The sequence below is a fragment of the Condylostylus longicornis genome, unplaced genomic scaffold (genome assembly GCF_029603195.1).
Source record: "Condylostylus longicornis isolate FDR11 unplaced genomic scaffold, ASM2960319v2 ptg000010l, whole genome shotgun sequence".
Taxonomy (NCBI): Eukaryota; Metazoa; Arthropoda; class Insecta; order Diptera; family Dolichopodidae; genus Condylostylus; species Condylostylus longicornis.
Window position 1 is genome coordinate 16,001,438 of NW_026577979.1, and position 22,920 is coordinate 16,024,357.

At 25.9% G+C, this 22,920-nt stretch overlaps 2 protein-coding genes across 5 annotated transcripts in view; one reads left to right on the plus strand and one right to left on the minus strand.

The window, feature by feature from the left end:
* Window positions 1-22,920, minus strand: part of LOC129618725 (diacylglycerol lipase-alpha) — a 246,629-nt gene that overhangs the window by 166,337 nt on the left and 57,372 nt on the right. For all 4 annotated transcript variants that reach the window (XM_055533673.1, XM_055533675.1, XM_055533674.1 and 1 more), the window contains exon 2: window positions 6,524-6,618. In XM_055533673.1, coding sequence (XP_055389648.1) covers window positions 6,524-6,618 — 95 coding nt within the window. The remainder of the gene's footprint in view (window positions 1-6,523; window positions 6,619-22,920) is intronic.
* On the plus strand, window positions 8,971-10,928 carry LOC129618726 (uncharacterized). Its single transcript, XM_055533677.1, has 5 exons — window positions 8,971-9,040; window positions 9,111-9,266; window positions 9,342-9,611; window positions 9,787-10,040; window positions 10,101-10,928. The coding sequence occupies exons 1-5, from the start codon at window positions 8,971-8,973 to the stop codon at window positions 10,515-10,517; spliced, it is 1,167 nt and encodes a 388-aa protein (XP_055389652.1). The 3' UTR covers window positions 10,518-10,928.

The window sequence follows — 22,920 nt, forward strand, 5'->3', positions numbered from 1 at the left end:
TTGAGTGATTCATGCACCCTCATAAATTTACTTTGAAAAATTCATAAAAAACAATGCTTGACTAGTTTTCTCTTTTTCCTCACAAACGAAAAAATAACAAATAAAATTGATTGCAAATCGAAATCAATTGCAATGAAACTTTTCGATTGTAAACTTGCAAAAGAAAAAAAAATTATTGTTTTTTTTGCTAGTTCCCAAAATACATACGTGGTTGAAAAGAGTAAGCTATGAATAATAATAAAAGAAAATTAAAACAAAAAACTTAGTTACTAACATTTTCTAAAAAGGCCGCCTTTCGATTCTTTTATAAAAGGAGTTCTTGACATTAAAATATTAGTTAAATAATTTTGTATTAAAATACGAATTTGGTGGTTTTTATTGAAATGCGGGAAAATTTTAAAGCTCAAATTACTTTATAAAATCAATTTTGCTGTATATTTTCACCACAGTTTCACAACAGAATTAACAAAATTAAAGAACATTGGACTTATTTCATTCATATTGAGGAAAATCGAGTTATTTTAACTAAGAAAATTGAAGTACTCTCGCCAAAATTACTCACCACGAAGATCGAAGTATGCTTTTTCACCACGAAATGTTTTCAACACAGTTATTCTCTTCATCACAGTTACTCAGAAGTGTTTTCACCAATATTATGTAATACCATTCTCACCACAGTTATTTATTAAGGGAACTTCTTACAGTATTTTCACCGAAATTTTTCAAAATAGAATACTTTATTATTTCAAAGTTGTAGTGAACAACTTCTTTTGTAGAGTAAATTTTCTTTTTTGCGTTTTTTGCTTTATTTTATACGTTCAAGGTAAACCGGTTAGGTTCAACATTACGATTTTTTCATTGTTGTTTTTCCAGTTTTGTTTTTGTTTTTAAATATCAAATTTGATAGAGAACTTTTTGACTTCCTCCCTACATCATACTCCTTTTCTACTCGGGTATTCTACATTCATTGAAGTTTTTAAAATTGATTTATGTAAAAAAAAAAAAACAAAGATTTTAAGATGCGATTAAAAAGGATTTCTATGTAACAGGAACTTTAATGTTTTTCTTTATTTTGTTTATGTATTAGTTTTTCTTTGTTTTGGTTTCATTGGTTTTTTTAGTGTTTTTATCGCTTTTATTGTTTATTTAAGAAAAAGGGAGACAGAAAACAGAAAAAAAACAATGGTTTTTCAATGTAAAATGTTAAAGGTATAGAAGAGGGGGGTCTGATGGAAGAATAGAGTCAAAATATTTTAAAAATATATATTTATATATATGTATGTGTTTATGTAAATTATTTATTATGTTTGCGTATATTTCAGTTTAATAGTGTTTTTCAAGGATAACGAAAACAAAAATTGTGGCCAATGTATTTATTTTTTTTTTAATTTACAAAAATAACAAAAACAAAAAAATGCCGTATCCTTATCAAAAAGGATCAGTGCAATTTGTTGTACTCCTATATAAAGGATACGAATGTGTTTTAATTTTTATCTCAGAAATTTTATTCAGTTTTAGATTCATCTTTTTTTTTTTTTTTTTTGATTTGCTTTTTAAGGATCTTATTTAAATAATGGTAAAACATTTTTATTTAAAGGATTATTTCTTCTACTGTTATATTCTGATATGGTGCCTAAGAAGAGACAGAGAAAGTAAAAGAGAGAAAGGGAGGTAGAACAATAAAAAAGATGAATAACATAAAAGAATAAAAGCAATAAAAGGATAACTAATTTGCAATGTAAATTTTTTTTTATTTTTGGTTCTTTTTAGGATAAAAAGAAATTTTTTAATTTCGAAAAAATTAAATGATATACGAATATTAGATTAAGAACTTAATTTTCCAATTTTGGAATATTCTGGAATATTTATAATAATAAGGCACACATATAAGTACGATTACAATCAAAGTATTCAATTTTGATATTTGAAATGAAAGAAAAATTATTCACTTATTCTTTTTTAGGTTCTGATTTTAAAATTACTATTTCTTATGTCGGACAAGATTCATATTCAACTTAAAACAAAAATCTATATTGAAAATATTTCAATTCAAATTTTTAATTTCAAAATCATATCGTAATTTTATAATAACGTATTTGGTGTCGTTTCAGTATATTTCTTTGCAAAAACCCTTGGTTACGCCACAGTTTATGTTCCTATAACATTTTTCACTCATCAAACGCTACTCAAATGAAAATAAGACGTGTTTTTCTTTCTCATTTAAATTGAAATTAGCCTCGCCATTAATAATATCGTCTATTCACTCATAATTCTTCAATAAGTTCAATATCACAAATTAAAAATTATTTTTTTTTTCATTTTTGCAACACTTTTTTGACTTTTCCCTGAAAATCACTATTATTTGACAAAAGCAAGTTATGAATATTTATAAAATGATGGTGCTTACAATCAAAGCACATGAGGCCCTTATTAGCCTTTCCGAAAACATTTTGTTGTAGTTTCTATCTTTGCTACACTGAAAGTTATTGTCGCGCAAAAGAATGGGCAACCAAAAACTTTCAGATAACTTTGGTTATGTTAAAAATAATTTATACTTGAATCTAGTTTTGAACTAAAATCGAACTTCAATGTTTTAAATGCAATGGTAAAGTAAGGTATCTGTTAATAAATTACTTAGCATGAGTAAAGTAGAAAAAACGCCTAAACTGGCATTGTGGATTCCTCATTAGACTTTATTTTTGCGACAAATGCGACTATAGATCACTTTTGTGAATTTTTCCAATAGAAATTTGAAATGTTTATGCATTGTCATTGTACTGCAAATTGGTTAGCAAACAATTTTTGTGAAATAAGCTGAATCTAACACTTTCAAACTTTTAATTAATTACTCGCTCATACTACTATTTCACTGGAACAAATTTGTAAAACACGTTTTGCAAGTTAAAATAATTTTCTATAGCTATATAGAGCGCTTTGGAACTGAGACAGATAAGCACAAAGTCGGGAATCAAATCTCCAATGCAAACAAAAAATTAAATATAAATATTTATTGCAGTATTTAAATACTGACAGAAATTAATAATGAAAAATTTTTTGGAACCACCTATCCAATCTATACTTTTTCTAATAAATTTGCTAAATCAATCCTAAAATAAGCTAATAAATTTTTTAATTTTAAAATTTATTATTACACTTTGAAATTAACTGACAATAATGTCAGAGTTTACATTTCATATAACTCATATTTCATGTTACTTTCACTGACTGTATTTGCATTCACTGTTCTTAATTTATTCCAATTGTATAGAAAAATCTCTTCCTTGACAGGTTTTTATATATAAAATGCTGTAATGAATCTAAGGTTTTTGCAAAATAAATGAAAATATCTTATATACCATCGCATGTCAAACCTTTATCAATATTCACAAATGAAAATTTTAATGTAAATATTTAAGCAGTGTTGCCATATTATTATACAAATAATGTAAATGGTCATTGTAATGAAGGAGGAATAAAATCAAGAAAAATCGATTATGGTATTATAAAAGACAAAGAGAAAAATTTATTAACAAGTGAGGAGTTGATTCTAGGGGGTGGACAATATTAAAAAAATGTAGGAGAAGAGATTTGTTCGGGTTCAGGGAATGTTTATGTATTACATATAAATAGATTTCCGTACAGCTACAGATAAACAAATGTATCCTTAAAATAATTTTGCGTGAACAGAAAATTTATCTATGTTTATCGTAAAATTTGGCTCATCAGTCATCAATTAAGAAAAATGACCCATTTAAGAGCATAATTGGATCCTCATTGGTATAAAAGTATTTATATGTATGTATATGTGTAAAGTATATTTACTTATGTTTGAAAATTTCAAGAGAGGTCTTTTACGATTTTATTGTTTTTTTTTTTTTTTTTTTTGTTATATCGTCACATTGATTTTATTGAACGTTTTTTATTGATTTTAACAACATAACATATTTTTATACATATATACAAACTGATGTAATAAATATATACGAGTATAGAGATGAAGATGTTGTAAAATTAAGTGATTAATTTAATGTATTGAAAGTGTAATGAACCAAGAGGATAATAAAAATTCCTAATGAAGGGGGTTTTATTTAACGAAGTAATTACGTCTAATAATTATATTTCAATTTTTAAATAATGCTTGTCCTTTAACCCTTATGTATATTCAGGATGATTCAGAAAGGTATACAACAACATATGGCCATTGATTACAGGATCGAAAATGTATAAAACTTTTTTCACGGACTGGGTGCCAAATTTCAAGGGCTTCTGTGTTCCAGAGATTTTAACGCATTTTCCCGAAATTTTTACTTATTTAAGTTTTTTTTTATTATAAATTCCGTTCTGATATGAAAAAATAGGAACTTCAAACAACAGTTTCTGAAAGGCCTAGTAAAGGCTTAAAATAGACATGCTGCTTGATTCTGTATTTTTTCTACCTTCTAAATACAAAGAATTCGAACTTTAGGGAAAATCAAATTTTTCCCTTGTTTTATTTTTTCAATTTTTTCTAACTAAATTAATGTGAAGTGAAGTTATCTAAATTTCGTAAGATATTTTTTGAAACCTTGAAATTTCTTTTTGGAGTATAAATAGAATTTTGCCCAGCTGCTTAAGCTTTAATTTATGTTCTCATAACACAAAAACCATTTCTATTTAAAGGCCCTATTTTTTTTTATTTTTATTGATTTTAAGTGCTGGAATTATCAACTATCATTTATTTTGAATGACGAATCACACGACAAAATAATTGACATTGTTAAGAGCCAGTATGCACTGAAAATTATAAACCATCTGAATTTTAATGTTTTTATTGAAATATAACAAATAATAACAAAATTGAAACGAAATTTTATACAAACTTTAAATTTGAAAAACAAAAATTGATTTTAAAAAATTTGGAATTTTTGAAAACAAAAACTAGAATTTTGTATTACAAAAAACAAAAAAAAATCTAGTAATCACAAATTTTTTTCGAAACTTTTCTTGATAAAAAAAATTAATAGGTTTTTTATTTTTGCCAATTTTTATAAGAAATGGTACCTATATGGTTTGAAATTTTTAAATTCATTTTCCCCACATTGGGTGCAATTTAAAAATTTGAAAAAAATATTTTCGAAATCTGGACACCATTTGGCATCTGAAGTTATTAAAACTAACAAGCTCGAGCGAATTTTTAAAGGCATGCCATACAAATTTTGATATTTATTCTAATAGAAATTTTTTTTTTCTATAGAAAAATAGAAATAGGAAAATTTAATTTTTTTGAATAAAATGGAGTTTGTGGTATTTACATTATGATGCTAATAAATAATTAATAAATAATTTAGTGGGGTTCATAAATTTTAAACATATTTCAACAAAAGCTAAAATTGGTGTACGGTTGATGCAACTAAAGAGGTGTTAAAGTAAAGCAATTAATTGAAAACATGCGATTGAATAGAAATCGATTTGAAAGAAAAAAAACATATATAAATGTTTGCCAAATTATGTGAATTTAATAGGAGAATTTTCCAATTTTTTGATAAAGAAATATTAAATTGAATTCAATTTTAGTTTTATCAACATCTGGTCTGATTTTAATTGAATTTGTGGCTCACAATATTTGTGGTTTTTGTACTATATCTTCTGTACCATAAAAATTTTTTTAATGTTTGAGGGCTTAAATTAAAGTTTAAGCAGCTAGGAAAAATTCTACAAAAAAAATTTCAAGTTTTTAAAAAATTTCTTTCGAAATTATTTAGTTGAAAATTTGAAACAACGAAAAAATTTGATTTTTCCTAAAGTTCGAATACTTGGTATTCCGAAGGTACTTAAAATACAGAATCAAGCATGTCTATTTTAAACCCTTTATTAGGCCTTTCAGAAACTGCTTGTTTGAAGTTTCTATTTTTTCATATCAGAACGGAATTGATAATCAAAAAAAAAACTTAAATAAGTAAAAATTTCGTGAAAATTCGTTAAAATCTCTGGAACTTAGAAGCCCTTGAAATTTGGGACCCAGTCTAGAACAATAATTTTACCCATTTTCGATCCTCTAACTAGTGTTATATATTGTAGTATACTTTTCTGATTCACCCTGTGCATATAATATATCGCATGTACATTAGTCATTTAGGCTCAAAATAATACTGAAGAAAATTGATAATTAAAATTTAAGTATTGTTCTCATTTACAGGAGCCTAGGATATTAGAAAATTGAGTAATTTTTAAAATTAAATAAGTATAGGAAAATTTGGATTAAGATTTTTTTTAATATTTTGATATAAGACTCGCTTGATAAAAGGCTATAGTTTCATAACAATAAAAGAGCTTTTATGTCGTTCGAATTAAATCTATATGTGTAAAAAAATTTCAATGTTGCCAGACAATTCAAAAGTGAGAGGAGAACATAAAATTATAATTTAGTGCAGTTTGAAGAAAATTAAAATTTAGCAATAATTTAGAAAGTCTTAAATTTTTGGCATTATTAAGCATGTAAGGAGGACTGATTAAATAACATTAATTTTTTATAATATCAACTTACCATATTAAATGTATTGTTAGAAGAAATGCACCTGGTACTATTAAATCGTCGGATCCAACGGACCAACGACGTCGGAAGACAACCAAACCAGGCATCTGAAATTAAAAAGAAAAAATAAATAAATTATCATATTTGAAAAATAATGTTATTTGCGTAAATTTATTTGTTTTAAAAAAATATTATAAAATTTTAAGAATTACCAGCCGCTTACGAGGAAAGTAAGATATTGAATTACTATGTCGGTATTATACGCTTGCATTAGAAAAAAATTTGTTGTAATTGAAGAAATTTTTTGAATGTACTTAAAAATCTTATTATATCTATTTTCTAAAATGAAAATAGTAAGGGAATTAGGGGACCTTAGCATATAGGTGATTTGCGCTATTGGATTTATGTTTGGTAATGTCCTAATTATCTAAATTTCTGGAAAAAAATTCTGCAAAAATTGGTAAAAAAGTAGTAAGAGTGTCGCTTTCCTCGGGTACAAAGCCCAAGAATATTAAATAAGAATTTTTAAAGCGATTATATTATATACACTAATTATGTACTTACTGAGCATTTGGCGTATAATCATAAAACTATAGTTCAGATTAATGAATTTAGGCCAAAGCAAGGGTTTTTCAAATATCATATTATATTTAAATTGCTCATTCAATACCTGAAATTTTAATGAAGTAGTAACAAATTAACGAAATTATACGATTAATTAGAATTTAAATTATTATTTAAAATATTTATTTGCTTTTGCAGAAATTTGAGAGTTTCAAAGAAATAAATCAGCCTAAACAGACACTTTGCTAAATTTGAGATACAAAACACGATAAGGAGGAAATAGAAAAGAAAATTTCTCTAATAAAATGAATTATTTAAGTATTATAACATCTGGAAGGTGTTTAAATTTCTTACACCTAAAGTTGCCTAAGAGAAAAGCGATATTAAAAGGTATATGCAAATTTTCTCGGAGAGAAATATCGGGTCCCGAGGATTATTCTTAAAAAATATTGAAGTTGTACATGGAGCGATTTCACTGTACTCTGTATTAAGCAGAAATAATAATGTACGTAATGAAAAGAATAAACATACTCAAAATATAGTGCTTAAAACATTGTCAACATATGCACCAGATTAGGTCAATATTTCATGAATGAGTAACAAAAAGTTTGCAAATGCTGAATTACAACTGTACAAATAATGCACGTTTTACAATTCTATAACGAGTACGTATATAAGCAATTCAAAAAATCAGAAAAATTATTCCAAATAATCGGAAGTTAATTGCATACTAGTGTTGTTTAAAATTTAAATTAGAATCATATAAATAATAAATCGAATAAAGGTTATTTAATTTTGAATAGCGTAAACTCATAATAAAAACAAATACCTTTTATGGTCAAATATTCCACATTTCGAAAATATTCATAGAATTGACATTTCTGATTATTATGATTCAGTGATTAAAAAAACCTAGACATTATTCATAGCGAATATTAACATAAAAATAAAAATAGGAATTGAAAATATTCACATCAGTGTTGTCAAATCATGCGAAACTTGTAATTACGTGAGAATATTGAAATATTTAAGGGAAAGAGAGAAAATAGTGAAAAATCGTGAGAAAAGTTTTTATTAATTTAGTGCAATTTTTTCTCAATTTCATCTTGTTAAATCTTAAAATTTTTATTTTAATTTGGAACTTTTGAGAAAAAAGTAACATTTTCCAATAAGCTTTTAAATTTTCCGCGTTTTGCTAACACTAAAATGCAAATTATCTACTCTTGAAAGTTACAAACATTGACAATAATTGACAATTACTATTACGTTCGAGTTTCACGTAATTTAAAGCATTGCAAGCTTGATTTTGAAGCGATGGAAAAAAAATTAAGAGTCATGGAACATATTTAAGATGGACACGTGAAATTCGGCACGATCACAATACCTCACTTATAGTATGCAATACTGTCGGTAAAACTAAAAATCTGTATAAATAGAAATAAAAAATAAATATAAATTGAGAACAATAGAGTTGACAACACTGATTCACATTTCACTAATTCTTTATGTTGAACTTTCACTTCAATTAATCAGCATTCGATTCGAGCGTTTTTTATTTTTAAAAACAAGGAAATTGGAAGAATGTAGAAAAAAAAGCACGAAATTCTTACGCAATTGTTTAGTAAAACCTCATCTGTCACTTAATTTAGAACGGAATAATTGTTGTTTTCAATCAAATTAATTTGTTATGCATAATAAAATTATTTAATCCCGTATATGATTAGAATTTCGTAATAAGTTATTTCACTCTGTTTATTATCAGCTGAGTACACAAATGTTAATTAATTCAAAATTAAATATATTCGAACTGCAATAGATTTTTACGATATTGAATTGGAAGCGAACCTATAAATACTGTGATTCTTCATATTTAAATGTTTAATTGCATTTAGAAAATGTTAACGAAATTATTTTGGTGTCATTTTGTCTTAGTTGCATTTCTTAGTTTCGAAGTATTCGGGCAAGGTGTACTTTTTAACTTGCATTCAATTTATAAAATTATTTAATAAAGTATTTGTGTTTCATTTTTTTAAAGAATGTAGAATTGATTTCAAAAAGGATTTAACATCAAAATCTCCAGTTTTTCTTAAGAATGGTAAATTACAAACGCCATTAGGACAATATTTAAAATGGAATACCGGTGAAGAATCCAATTTGGTTTGTAATGGACCAAAGAATTTATTTATAAATGGTAAGGCAAGTAAAACATATGGTTAGGAAGTATATTTTACATTAATCTGTAAAACTATCAAAATATTTTCTACAGAAAATATCAATACTGTTAGAATTAAATGTAATAACAATATTTTAACTGTGAATGGTAGAAGAGTTGATCTAAAGAAATTGGAATGCAATTCAATAAGTACCGGTGATGTTAGAACAACCAACAAAAAATGTGAAGCCAATGGAAATATTCTAGAAATTGGATTTGATACACAAAATGACGGATTCGTAAAATACATTGAAGTTTGTTATAATTTGAAATCAGCATCGGTAGTTTATACTCGACATACAATACCAGGAGCTGCCATTGACTGTAAGTTACGCCATGAACATTAAATTTAAAAAAAAGGGAATGTGCCACAGTTAAGAATTTAGACAGAAATCTTTTCTAAATTAATTAACACTTAGGATTTTCTACGAAATCTAATATTCTGAAAATTTTATTATAACAATCTAAAATACATACAATTTTTTTCTGAAAATTTCAGATAGTATTTCAGAAAGTGCACGTCCTACATTTAGTACAAAAGGTATGCCAAAACATGTTCGACCGAATACATCTTATAAACAAAGCAACGAATTGGAACGCTTAACAAATTTATTGGGCGCGAGATCAGCAAAAGGTTATATCAAGCCAAACTCTTTCCTAGCAAGAGGTCATTTGTCACCAGATAAAGATGGAATTTTTAGAGGTTGGCAATTTGCAACCTATATGTATGTAAATGTTGCACCACAATGGCAGGTTAATACTTTTACAATCTATATCTATATTTAACTATTCATTTAATTTATTTTATTATAGACAATTAATGCTATAAATTGGTTAAAAGTAGAAAATTTAGCTAGAAAAAAAGCTGCTTTACTAAATGATAATTTAGAGATTGTGACAGGAGTTTCAGGATTGTTATCTTTACAAAATGATCGAGGTCAATATGTACAGATTACATTGGAGAATGATGGAAATATTCGTGTACCAGAATATTTTTGGAAAATTTTAAAATATAAAAATTCAGCAATAGCTTTTGTGACATTAAATAATCCATTCGAATATACGAAACCATTCTGTACAGATATTTGCGGAAAATATGGCTGGCCAACAAGTGATTTTGATATTGTTGAAAAAGGTTTAACGTTCTGTTGTAGTACAATTGAATTAAGCAATGCTTTTCGAAGTGACGTGCCAAAAGATATGATTACTAAGAGTATTTTAAAATTTTAAAATATTGAAAAATAAATAAAAATCTCGTAGTGCTTATTACAAAATATTTACTATTCTAATAGTAGCATAAATTTTAACAATTAATGATGTTGGAAAGTGCATGTGAAAGTTTATAATTTGATCGACAAGTAAGCAATTATTAAACAATAAAATTTATGTTTGAATTTATTGTTTTATGAAATATTGTGTCTAGACTTTTACTTTCATACCAACACAATACTATAATGCAAATCAAGAAATACAAAAATATTGTACATTTTCTCGGACATATGAAATACTAATAAGAGTGAATTTATAAGCATTTCACCAACAATTCAACTATAGGAATTTTAGTGACGCCACGTTTGCTCTCACAAAAATTATTATTCGCATATATTATTCTATACAACATTGATTTACTATTTTACGACAATGATATTATTCACAAAATTTTAATACTTGATGCTACAACTGGATACTTATTATACCTTGCAATTACAATAATCTATTTAAATTTAGTCTTGAATCACAAATAATGTGGCCAATAACTAATTAAATGTAATAATAAAAGGTATACGAAGGCTTATAATTCCAAAATTACTAAACAAAAATTATAGATTTCCAGTTTTAATTCTTACATATAGATTTTCATTTTGCCTTACATTTAATTCTCTCCATTAAAGTGCCGCTTTTAAATTAATTTGTAATACTAATGCCGAAAACTTCTTTGATTTTTTTAATAATCATGCCCATTCCAATTTAGATTATTTATATCTTATTCCTGTTTTGTAATGAGCGTGATTATTATAAGATTAACGACTAACATAATCCTAACCACTATGTACGTATAAGTAGTTAAAAGATCATTAAAGATAGGAGCAGTTTAAATAAATTACTCCCCTATTGTGAGTTTAAAATTTATTTTTTAATTATGTAAATATTTCATTTAGTTTTCTATTTTAGCTCTTTTCAACTCAGATTATTAAGGTGTGTAGAATTTATTTGCTCCATTGTATACACATTCCCTAATTTTATAATCTATATTTTTGGAATTACGTTATACTTCCAGAAATTAATTATGTCATCCGTATTTGATTTACGATATACCGGAAAACTTTGACTTTTTCTTTTGTACTAACATTTTTTTCATGTACTTTTATCTTACCTTTTTTTTAGCAAATTTTTATAAAAACAAACCGCCAAGATATCATAAATTTTAAAAAGTAAGTTTTTGTTTTTATTCTACGTTAGATAATCATTTAGATTTAGACTATAAAGATAAGTAAGTGTCTCGTTATAATTAATTTAAAAAAATGTTATCATTTATTTTATATTACTTTGAACAGCGTGTAACTTAGTGGTATGATTAACTTAGTGTCTTTCTAATCCGAAAGAGTACACTGATATAGTGAAGTATGGTTATACAAGTAAACGCACACATAAAAAAGAAGTTTGAATTTTACTTAATTTTTTAGTAATTTTATTAAGGTGAGTTTAATTGTAAATTAAAAATATGTATAAATAAATAAAAATTAAAAGCTTATCATTGAACTAACAATAAATGTTTGCACATAAGAAGCTTTAAACACCTTTAAATATCTTATATGAGTTCATATCAACTTATATTTTTATTAGGTTGATTTTAATTCAAAATTTTTTATGACCGTGATTAAGAGATGGCACTTTAATACAATGTATACATATATCGGCATACAATGTACAAATTTTAAATAAAAGTTTAAGTAAAAGGGAAATACTGGGGCTCATTCTGAGGATCAAATCACTAAATGAAAGTGATATTTAAAAATTTTATCGTAAATTTATATTTAAACTTTGATATCGTAAAAATTTTAAAAACTTATAGATATTTGCATCAACTAGTTGACTTATAGATTTTTGTATGAATTGGTTTGTGTTTGCAATAATAATATCGAACTGTTTACGATAATTATTGGTATCACTTACAGTGGTTCGATACTCAGGATTAGTTCCGAATCTTCTGTTTTATTTACTGTATGAGCTTTCGAGAACATAATAATATATTATATGTCTGCCATACCTGACTAGTATACAAATATTATATGTAGACCGTAGAATGTATTTAAAATTATAGAAGAACAGCTCATTTCATTTACATTTCTTTGATTTTTGTCGAAAACCACCGATTAGCGACGCTATTATAGATAATTACATTGTTTTAAAACAAATAATATTTTCGATTTTCTAAAGTTTATTTTTCAAAATTCATTTCATTGCAAGTTTGCCTAATTTTCGCACATCTCTGCAAACTGAGATACATAAAAGATATGTTCAATATTAAATCTGAATTTTAAATTCGAAAGTAGATATATTCGTTTGCATACTTTCCGGGAGTATCACCTAAAAATTTTATTTTACGCTCTTGTATTTGCAACGCAAATCTCAGTTTTGTTTAAAGGGTGTAAGACATTTGTTATTAAAACTAATTGCACACGATCGTCAATTTTTAATATAAAAGACGTACATCACTTTCGTGTTTGCCAGTTTTTAAAAAAAAAAAACTTGGTGCTCATATTTTCACACTTTCATAATTGTGTTAAAGTTTTCCGATTATTGAATAATATATTTTGTTCCTCAATCTTTCCTACTTACAAAATTTAATGTGTATGAAAAATATTTGAAAAACATGTTAAAATCTTTTTTTTAAAAATTGACTAACAATTTAATTCAATATATCATTTTTCGAAAATGAAATTTTATAAAGTGGAAAATATTAAATCAATCAATATCTTCCCATTTAACAAATTTGGGATAAGTAATAAGAAGTGTGTACTTATCTTAGGAAAATTTTTATAGATTTTGTAAATTATCATACAAAATACATGCATACATACATCATAAGATTGTGCATGAATGTATATATAAGGAAAAATCTTTATTCAACAAGGATCCAAGTGTACCTTTAAATAGTAACTCACATTAAAGTGGACCTCTCATATTTATACTCTGTTGAAATTGAATTCCATTGAGATTTTGAGGTTTTTTATCTGTTATAAAAAAAATGATGAATTCCGTTTTTTTATTATTAGAAAATTTGATGTTTTTTTTTTTTTTTTTAAAAATAATTTTTTTTAGGAATTTTAAATTCCAAAAAATATTTTTTATTGGTCCGACTCGATTTTTAAACTATTTCAATAATTGAACATTGATCATCATCAAGTAAGGCAAATTAAATTAAAGTAGAGGTTCGAATCGGGGACGATGTCAGGGTGGCGGTCAGTGTCGAAAATTTCAAAATAATTTTTTATTTTTTTTACTTTGGAATAAAATTTAAAATTACAGTCGAAAACCAGAATGTAGAAATTTATAATTGCATTATCTTATATTTTCGAACAGAGTTATCTATCTAATTTCATGAATAATCGAAAATATTCTAAACTCGATCATTCAAATATTCAAAAACATCGAACAAATTTTAATAAACATTTGAGCTTTTCTTATAAATGATTTCATTTGTGATAATCTTAATAATTTTTCTTTAACAAATATGACAAATATCTTGATTATTAGCTGTTCTGATATTCGCCTATATTTATGCAATTTATGAAATTTAAAAAAAATTTTAATCCAGAAAAAAAGTGCCGGCTTTAGTTTAAAGTTAATAGTTTAGTTTAAAGTTTAAGTTTTGCTCTTATTACTGCAATTTAGTCTAATTTAAATTGCAGTAATAAGAGCAAAATAAAGAAAATTTAAGAATATTCAATATATTTAATAGTGGTGTTACCAATCTTAAGATTTTAAATAAGCGTATACATGCTATGATTAGGGCTTGTGTTATTTTGTTAAACAGTCCAAATTGTTGGTTTATTAGTCTATAAATTTCCATGAAATTTGCTTCTTTGCATAACATAAATTTCGAGTTACACCTTAAAGAGTGATATCTTTTCTTTAATTTTTCTTTTACATTCAATCAAAAGCTGTAAAATTGACGAAGGTATGTATAAGACATGGCAACTGTAAACTAAATGGTTTCTACTTAATAATCAATCTAAAAACAAATTTATTACAAAGAAAAAAAAAATCTCATTACAAATACAGGAAAGAGGGTAAGGGGAAAATAAATATGTAGACGTCTTCACAATACCAATAATATACAAGTATAACAGTATACTCATACAAATACACCAGCAGAAATATTCATGTGGAAAAGTGAGAGCAACAGGAAGAGAAAAACAGAACACAAAGAAACTGAACAAAATAAATTTTTTTCTTTTATTTTTTTTTATTTTTGTTAGTTAGTGACATGAGGGTTTCTTCTATATTTATGTTGGTTTCTACATGTATTGAAAAATCTAGAACTTCCCGAGCCCAAAAATTATTCAAGGATCTTAAATACAAATTCATCATATCTTTTTCTCTTTTCATATTCTTGTTTCCTTTTTTATTTTGAAACCATTGTATTTTTGTGCTAACGAAAGCATCAATCAAAATTTTCATAAGAATTTCAGAATGTTAAATTTTTTCTTTTCTCTCTTCTTTTGTTTGCCAGAGTGAAGAATACTTTTAAATTTGCCTTCTGACTTCACCTTTTAGTTCTTCCAAATTTGGGTTGCTTCATTTTATAAAATTAAAGCTGTGGTAAGTCAATGATAAGAAAAAAGCTGGTGGTCGAAATTTTTCTCAAAAATCTGTTAACATGAGTAGAGCTTTATAAAAGAAGTAATAAAAATTCTCGATTTAATATGGAAGATATTGAAAGATGAAGCTACGATTTTCAAAACTAAATTTAGGCAAATGTCAAATTTTTCGATTTCGCGTAAAATCGAAAATCCTGTCATAATTGTAAGAAAAAAAATTGGGCGTTTTAAGAATATTCAAAAAAAAATTAATATAGAACTAAAAATTCCATGAACAATGCCATAGGGATTTAGTGACAAAAAATAATAAAAGCTATCCGTACTGAAATCTAAATTTTTAAATCTCCCATTTTATACATAAATTTTTAAATTTTGGAAAAATGTCAGAATCAATTTAAAAAAAACGAGAATTCCGGATTTGAAAGTGACTGAAGAGGTGAGATATATGAACAGGTTGATATATACTCTCCTGTAACTCTCTCATTCTACCTCATTAGCTCTTTCATTCCCTCTTCAAAGTTATAAAGGAAAGAAATTTAAAAATGATAAAATTTAGATCAAAGATGACAGCATGCAAAATGGTATTAGAGAATAAGGAATTAGTTCAATAATGCGGAAAATATTTACAAGATTAATAAAAAATACAGAATTTTGTTTTTGGGTTATTGGACAAACTTCGAACAGCAGATCTTTTTCTCATAATTTGGAATTTTTATTTACAAAACACTTTTATTTATAAACAATTTCCAACCCTACTTAGTTTAATTCTATCAAATTATGCGACCAATTTTATTACGTAATATTAAAGGTTCACCACATACATTTGCCAATATAGTATAGCAAAAAAAAAACCAAAAACAAAAATTGTTAACAAGAAAATTATTTGCCACTATTAAATAGAAAGGTACCTTCTTTCGATACCAAGCATATTAACACAAGGCAAAAAAAAAATTTAGTCCATTTTCTCTTCCTCGTGCTTTCATTTTACTTTTTTTCTTCCTTGTTGCCATTAAGTAACTTTTCTATATTGCCATTAAAAAATTCTATACACAGAGCTGCTGCTGCTGATAACGATGATGATAAGAAAATTCCTTGTATCGTAAAATATTTTTGATGATGTTGATGATGATGATTACATTGATGTATTCGGGGAATGATTGTGATGTTGTTTTCATTAATGGAAATGTAAATGCCAAAGATACATAACCATTATCGGGTGCAAATAATGAAAAATAAAAAGAAAGGAAGCACAAATAATTTCTTTTTCTATTATTTTCTTTGTTTCCAAATGATTTGTTCTTGGAATGAGAATTGATTTGAACATTTTGACCATTCTTTTTGGACAAAAATGTTGATTTTTTTTTCTTCGACCACAATATATACGGTTTTCGACGAAATAAATTAATCGAAAAGCCCTCAAGATATTGAAATGAAAAAAATATTTTTTATAGATTCGAAATTTGGCTAAATATTCCAAAAAAATACAAAAAAAAAGGTTTTCTTCCCTTTTCCTGAAAATTTATTAAATTGAAGACAATGTAAATGATTATTGAAAAAAAAACATTCAATATGTGGTAAAAAATGGTGATGGGTGGTAAATAAAATAGTAGTGTTAAAGAAAAACGAATGATTACCAAAGGCCGAATGGAATCATCACAAAAAAAAAATCATCATAACCGTAATGAATGTTACGATTTGGTGAAAGAAACCCAAATTTAATGCCGTAAATATTTCTCCAGTATAATTTAATGCAGATGAATGGCATCAACTTTTGAACCTGAGAGTGATAAAAATAGTAAATCTTTTTTTATAATACGAAAAAACAAGCCTCTGATTATTTGAGTCGAAGCCTTGAAATTGAAATTAGAAAACTTATCTGCTGACTTATCTTCCCCCATAATTCCCATATTCCACAATAATTCACTTCATAATTGATAGAAAAGTAAATCGACCAGAGAAAATCATTTTAAGGTGTAAATTTGAGCGACGTCCCTTCGTTGTTGTGTTGATGATAATAATATCTTGTTCAATAGAACTTTTTTAATGGATAGATAAAGTAGATCTGTCTCTAAATAATATGGCGCTCTTGGTTTATTATTCAATTTTTTACGTAATATTTAAGTGTTCACAATTTAATGTATTATTAATATTAATTTATTAATTTATTAATTTCTGTGATTGATAATATTCTAAGTACATTCCAAGTAATCGCAATTCAATAATCCATTAGTTGAAAATGAATAAGAGATTTTTCCTCTATAATCTTAAATATTCCAAAAATTCTCTTATCCACACTAAATATGGTCATATTATTATCCATAAAATTTGAATATATTTTTTTTCCATACCTTTTTATGTTATTTGCTTAAATATGATCCTTTCAAGTGCTTAATTAGTACAAACTCTTCTTTATTCAAAACAAAACAAAAAGCTCTTGTAAGAAGACCCAAAAATATTTCATCATATTTCTTTTTTATATATGCACTTAATTAATAAATTGTTAAAAGGACCTTTTATTCCTTATAAAATCAATACGAGATTTCCTTTTAAAATATTCTACACATAAGCAACCATTTATTATAATTTTTATGTCAATCTTTTATTCTCGGCATATAACAATAAAAACAAAAAAATTCCGGAAAGGATCATATCTTTTTTTTTTATTTCTCTTTTTTATTGAATTAGTTTTCCAATTCAAAGAGCCCATAATAAATTGAAAAGAATAACTATTAATGGATTCAAAGGTAAATATTTGGAAAAGAAAAACTTCAATACTTGTATACTTAAGAAATCAAAGTCTTTATGACTTTGATCAATAAAGTAGCAAAGAAGCAAGGCAATATACAAGTTGTGTAGTAGCTTTTATAACAGAAAAAAATCTCTTTAATTAATAGAATTAAATATTTTTTATTTAGATTTCGAAATATTTTTTTATATTTAAATTTCATTATCGTATTCAATTTTTTTTTGTTAAACAAAATTTAAAAAATTTGTTGAAATTTCTTTTTTCCAAAAGAAAAAAAAAAAATATTTTGATTGATAAAATTTGCATGCAAATTGATTTTCCCTTTTTGAAAAATGAAGAAAGAAAATTAAATATTCAGAAAAAAAATTTCTACTTTAGTTTATTTTAAGTTTATAAAGCAAATTATAATGTTTTGTAAGTGTTATAACTCTAAATATGTCAATATGTATGTATAAACATATTATTATAAAGTTATACAGTAGAACCTGGCTAAAAGGAAATTTGTAGGTTAGTAAAACCGGGATAACCACGATCACGTGCCCCCTCTCTGAGTGCGGTACATGGCCGTATAGCACCCACTTGAGGTCCATCGTCCTAAAATACTCAAGCAACTTATAAGACGCGCAGAACCGCAATTCCTTACAGAACCTGCAAGGGTCTTCACTTTCCAGGCCCAGCATTGCTGAGGTGATCCGAAAAGACTCCGATAAGGATTTTCACCTAATTCTTGCCCATCCCTATAATTTTCTTAAAACGTTTCTGGTTGTAATCTCACAAAAACTCTATGACCTGCCGCAGCCCTGGAAGGAAATTTGTAACGAGTTATCTTTTTAAGTATATCTTGGTATTTCGTACTTTTATAATACAATTGCCACCGTCAAATGAACACAGTATGACAAATTAAAAATCTTTTGAATTAGAATTACAAATAAAAGTCTTCATATTATTTTCCTAAGAGGGCAATTCAAAATTTGTTACAAATTCGAAAAACGATATTAAACGTTACATTATTGTTTTAGTTAAAATTAGATTTTTTGTGTAGACCAACTAAAAACGCGTAATTATGGCTAAAATTTAAGCATACAAAATTTCAAAAATAGGTGACACAGATTGATGACGATTTTTTTTTAATTTTATACCTTAAACTTTACATACTTTATACTAACATGAATATAACATCATTCAAAAGATGGATGAACAAGGGAATCAAGTGACCGTTTTTAGAAGAAAACGAAATATTGCACTAGTATAGGTTTTTATGCCAATTAATTTTTTTTAAAATTTCAGAGGATTTAAAATTTCTATTATGTAGAAAATCATTTATTTTTTAAAATCTCTATTTGTTTCTCTAAATCAAGTGGAGCAAATATCTTGGTTTCACCGAATTCATTTTATCTGGATTCGACTGTTTTTAAATTAATAGTTATGTAGATAATCTTTAAAAAATTTTAATTTTTTTTGTATGTGAATCATCCGAAGGAAAATAATGTATTGAGAGTTTTTTAATAAATTGAATTTTAAATTCGCAGAAATATGCTGCCATTACGATAGTTAATTCTTTGCTTAATTCAGAATTCCTATACGGATTCTCTCGAAATGAAATTAATGGAGTAGAAAATAGTGAAGTTTAAAATATGCTATAGTTTAAAAAGCAGTTGCATAATGTAAAGAAGTTCGGAATTTGTCACACGTAAATAAAATAAAATGATAAAGAAAAATCAATTTTTTTTGTATTGAAAATCTTTATTGGATTTGCATAAAATTTTTCAATAGGTTTTCTTATTTATCACTATAAATTTTTCTAAGAAGATATTTAAAATAAAATTTTAAATTAAAAGCAATTAAAGGTTTCTTAGCATTTGATTCGAAGGAATTTGTGCATTTTCAAGAAAATATTTTTGAATAAGCAATTGAAAATTTTAAGTATGCAAATCTTAAAATAATTTCGAATAAAAGTTATTGCTTCGATTTCGTTTAGAAGCTAATGCAAGTACTCACAAACAATTCGACGCATACGTTTCCATTCTTTACACTATATAATTAAACAAATTTGTGTATGTAGACGTTTTTGTTATCTTCTTAATGATTTAATCTCAGTTTTTCAATTTCTTGACGACTCTCGAAATTTTTCTCAATTGCTTAATTAACGTGGTCTCACTTCTCGGTGAAAGCTTAATTGACTTGAGATTGAAAATGCAATAATACAGTATTAAAGCAGAATTCATCTTATAAAAGCCAATTGCCGAATTGTGGATTGTTACGGTATTATTATACAATTCCAATGTCAGTGTAGTTTAGTATGTAACGTGAAATGAAAGTTAAAAGAAAAAAATTGTAAAAAAAATTTTAAATTTTGTCTTTGTACGCTTGTATGCTAAATGTTTTGTAGACTAGAAGCGAAATGTTATGAATTTTCGAATGACTTCATCAGGCCTACTATAAATACCAATTGCATCTTCACTGCTATAAAGAAAAATGTAAGTATGTAAACCATTTCAAGGTTGAATTTAAGGTCAAATAACTCGAAGAGAGCGAAAATTGAAAAATTGTCTTCATTTATTTTTTGTTCGTCTAGAACCTTTAATTCTCGAATATCCCGGATGCCCAAAAGTTTCTTCTATAATTTTAATATGACAATTAGGACAATAAATTTTTTTCTTCTTATCTTAGATAAAAAATAAAAATCCTATTTTTCCAGTTTCCAAAAATTAGCCTTGATAGAGAATGATACAAAATGCAATTAATAGTGAACCTTTTGAATTCAGACTAAGAAATTTTGAGTTTTAACAGGTTGGCAGCAATAGACTGAGATGATTTTGACTATTTTCAAATAATTTCGGGATAATGTTACAATTAGCTCCTTTAATTTAAATACGTGACGTAGTTTAAACTTGTAAATATTTTTTATTCTCTGAATAAATATTAACACAAAAATATAAATTAAAAATTTTAGTTTCTCAGTCACAAACACGAACTTCTATGAATTTCTGTGAATGACACATGTATTATAATTTTATTAATTCTTTCATTTCCTTAAGTTTTTGTATGTGCCATCAAAAATAATTCAAACACAAAACCACAACCGCATAAAACTAATTTAAATGAATGAAACGTGCCTTAGAGGGTTTTGTATAACGCGTTTTAATTTTAATAACTAAGTTTAGCATTTGTTTAGAGTGTTAAGACAGCTTAGTTGGAATATTTTTGTAAATATTAGATAAGTACAAAGGCGCAAAGTTTTATTTAAGAAAATGTGAACTACTTATTTGACCTTTGATTAAAAGAAAAGAATTTTGTAGATTTTTCAATTTCAAATTGGTTGTGTTCGTAAATTCAGAGCTATTTTAAACCACAACTAAATTAGAATAACCAAGTTTATAAAAACATTGTCACACACCATTTTGTATATACGAGTACATAATCTCATTCACTGTTGAGAAAAACAGAATATATTTGTTGCTTTACTTAATTAAAGATCAGTGATCCAAACACAGCACTTCACGCTGGTGGCCATAACAAATGAAAGATTGAAGTTTCATACACAAAATTCAGTCGATTTCAGTTATTTCTTTTAAACTCTTTAAGTGTACTATTGAAATAATTCTCTTACCATGAGATTTTGTAAACATTTTAGGAGAAACTTTAAAAAGAAATAATTTTTAAAGAATTTTCGATAACATGAGGTATGAATAGCAATAAGTTCAGTGAATTTAATATGGCCAAGGAAGTTGGCCTTCAAACAAAGGCAAATTTAACGGGTAAATAATTCGAGAGGAGGTATAGGTTAAGAAAAATTTTGTTCCAATAAAATAATTTTAATGTATTAAAATCTGAAATTAATAAGTAAGAAATACTCGTATTGGAAAAACATCCAGTATTTTAGTAGTATTTTGTCTAGTATTTTCTACTAATAAATAGTAGAAGTGTTTTTGACCTTTCTTTTAATTATTGTGATCTACGATACCTTAATGGGGCCAATTAAAAAATATAATATATCCAATTCACCATTTTACTGCTTCTAACTTATAAAACAAATAAATTTTTAATGCCAATAACATTTAATTAGTTGCAACCTCCTTTAAATTATTAAAGGCGGTCGCCCTCCCCCTTTATTGCAATAAATTTTTTTTCTAGAAATAATTTTACCTTACTTCCTATAAGTCATTCAATAATGTTCACAAGCCAATTATAATTACGATGTTACACTAAAATTAATATTTATATTTATTGTTTTAAAACTAAAGCCATGGAATTGGATCTAAAAAATTCAAGAATTTTGTAAGAATTTCAACCAAATAAATTAAGTAGAGAAGTAAATCAAAAATCTAATAAAAACGTGAAAAGAATTCAAAATTGTAAAATAAAATTTTTAAGATTTCCTTGATATCTTAACTACTTACCTATAAAAGGGCTTCCTTTTTTATATGCTCAATATAAGAGTTATAAACTAAGTTAACAACCATTTATTCCAATGCTATATAGAAAACACGAATATGAAAGCCAAAAAATCAAAATCAAAAACAGAAAATTTTTCTATTTATTTCTATTAGTTTTTCCAATAAATAAATATTAAAGTATACTTATATAGAAAAAAGGAAAAATTCTTCTATCGTAAATATTTTTACAATTAGGTTCGAAAGTCGTTAACGAATATCGAAAGGATGAGAATTGATTTAAGCGTCTGTCTTTTATAGTTTTTTTCTTCCTTTTTTTCAATTTTCTTCAACTTTTATTTCCTTTTCCTTTTATTTCCTTCTCTATATTAAAAATATCCTTAATTGAGTATACCTTAATCTTTAATATTTTTCATATATACAAGTATGTGAGTATGTGTGTATGAAAACACATAAATTTTCCTAATATGATCAATAAATTTCAAAGCGTATATAAAGAAGCAGTTAGTTAACATCAAAACAAGGAAAAAGGACATTTATTAAAATATAAAATATTATTGTATATCCTTTATGTACGTAGCCTTGTAATAATAAAGTTAAAATATAGCAACTGAACAACCCCGTAACACACTTTCTTTCTTCCTTTAAGGTTTATCTCTCTTCGAATT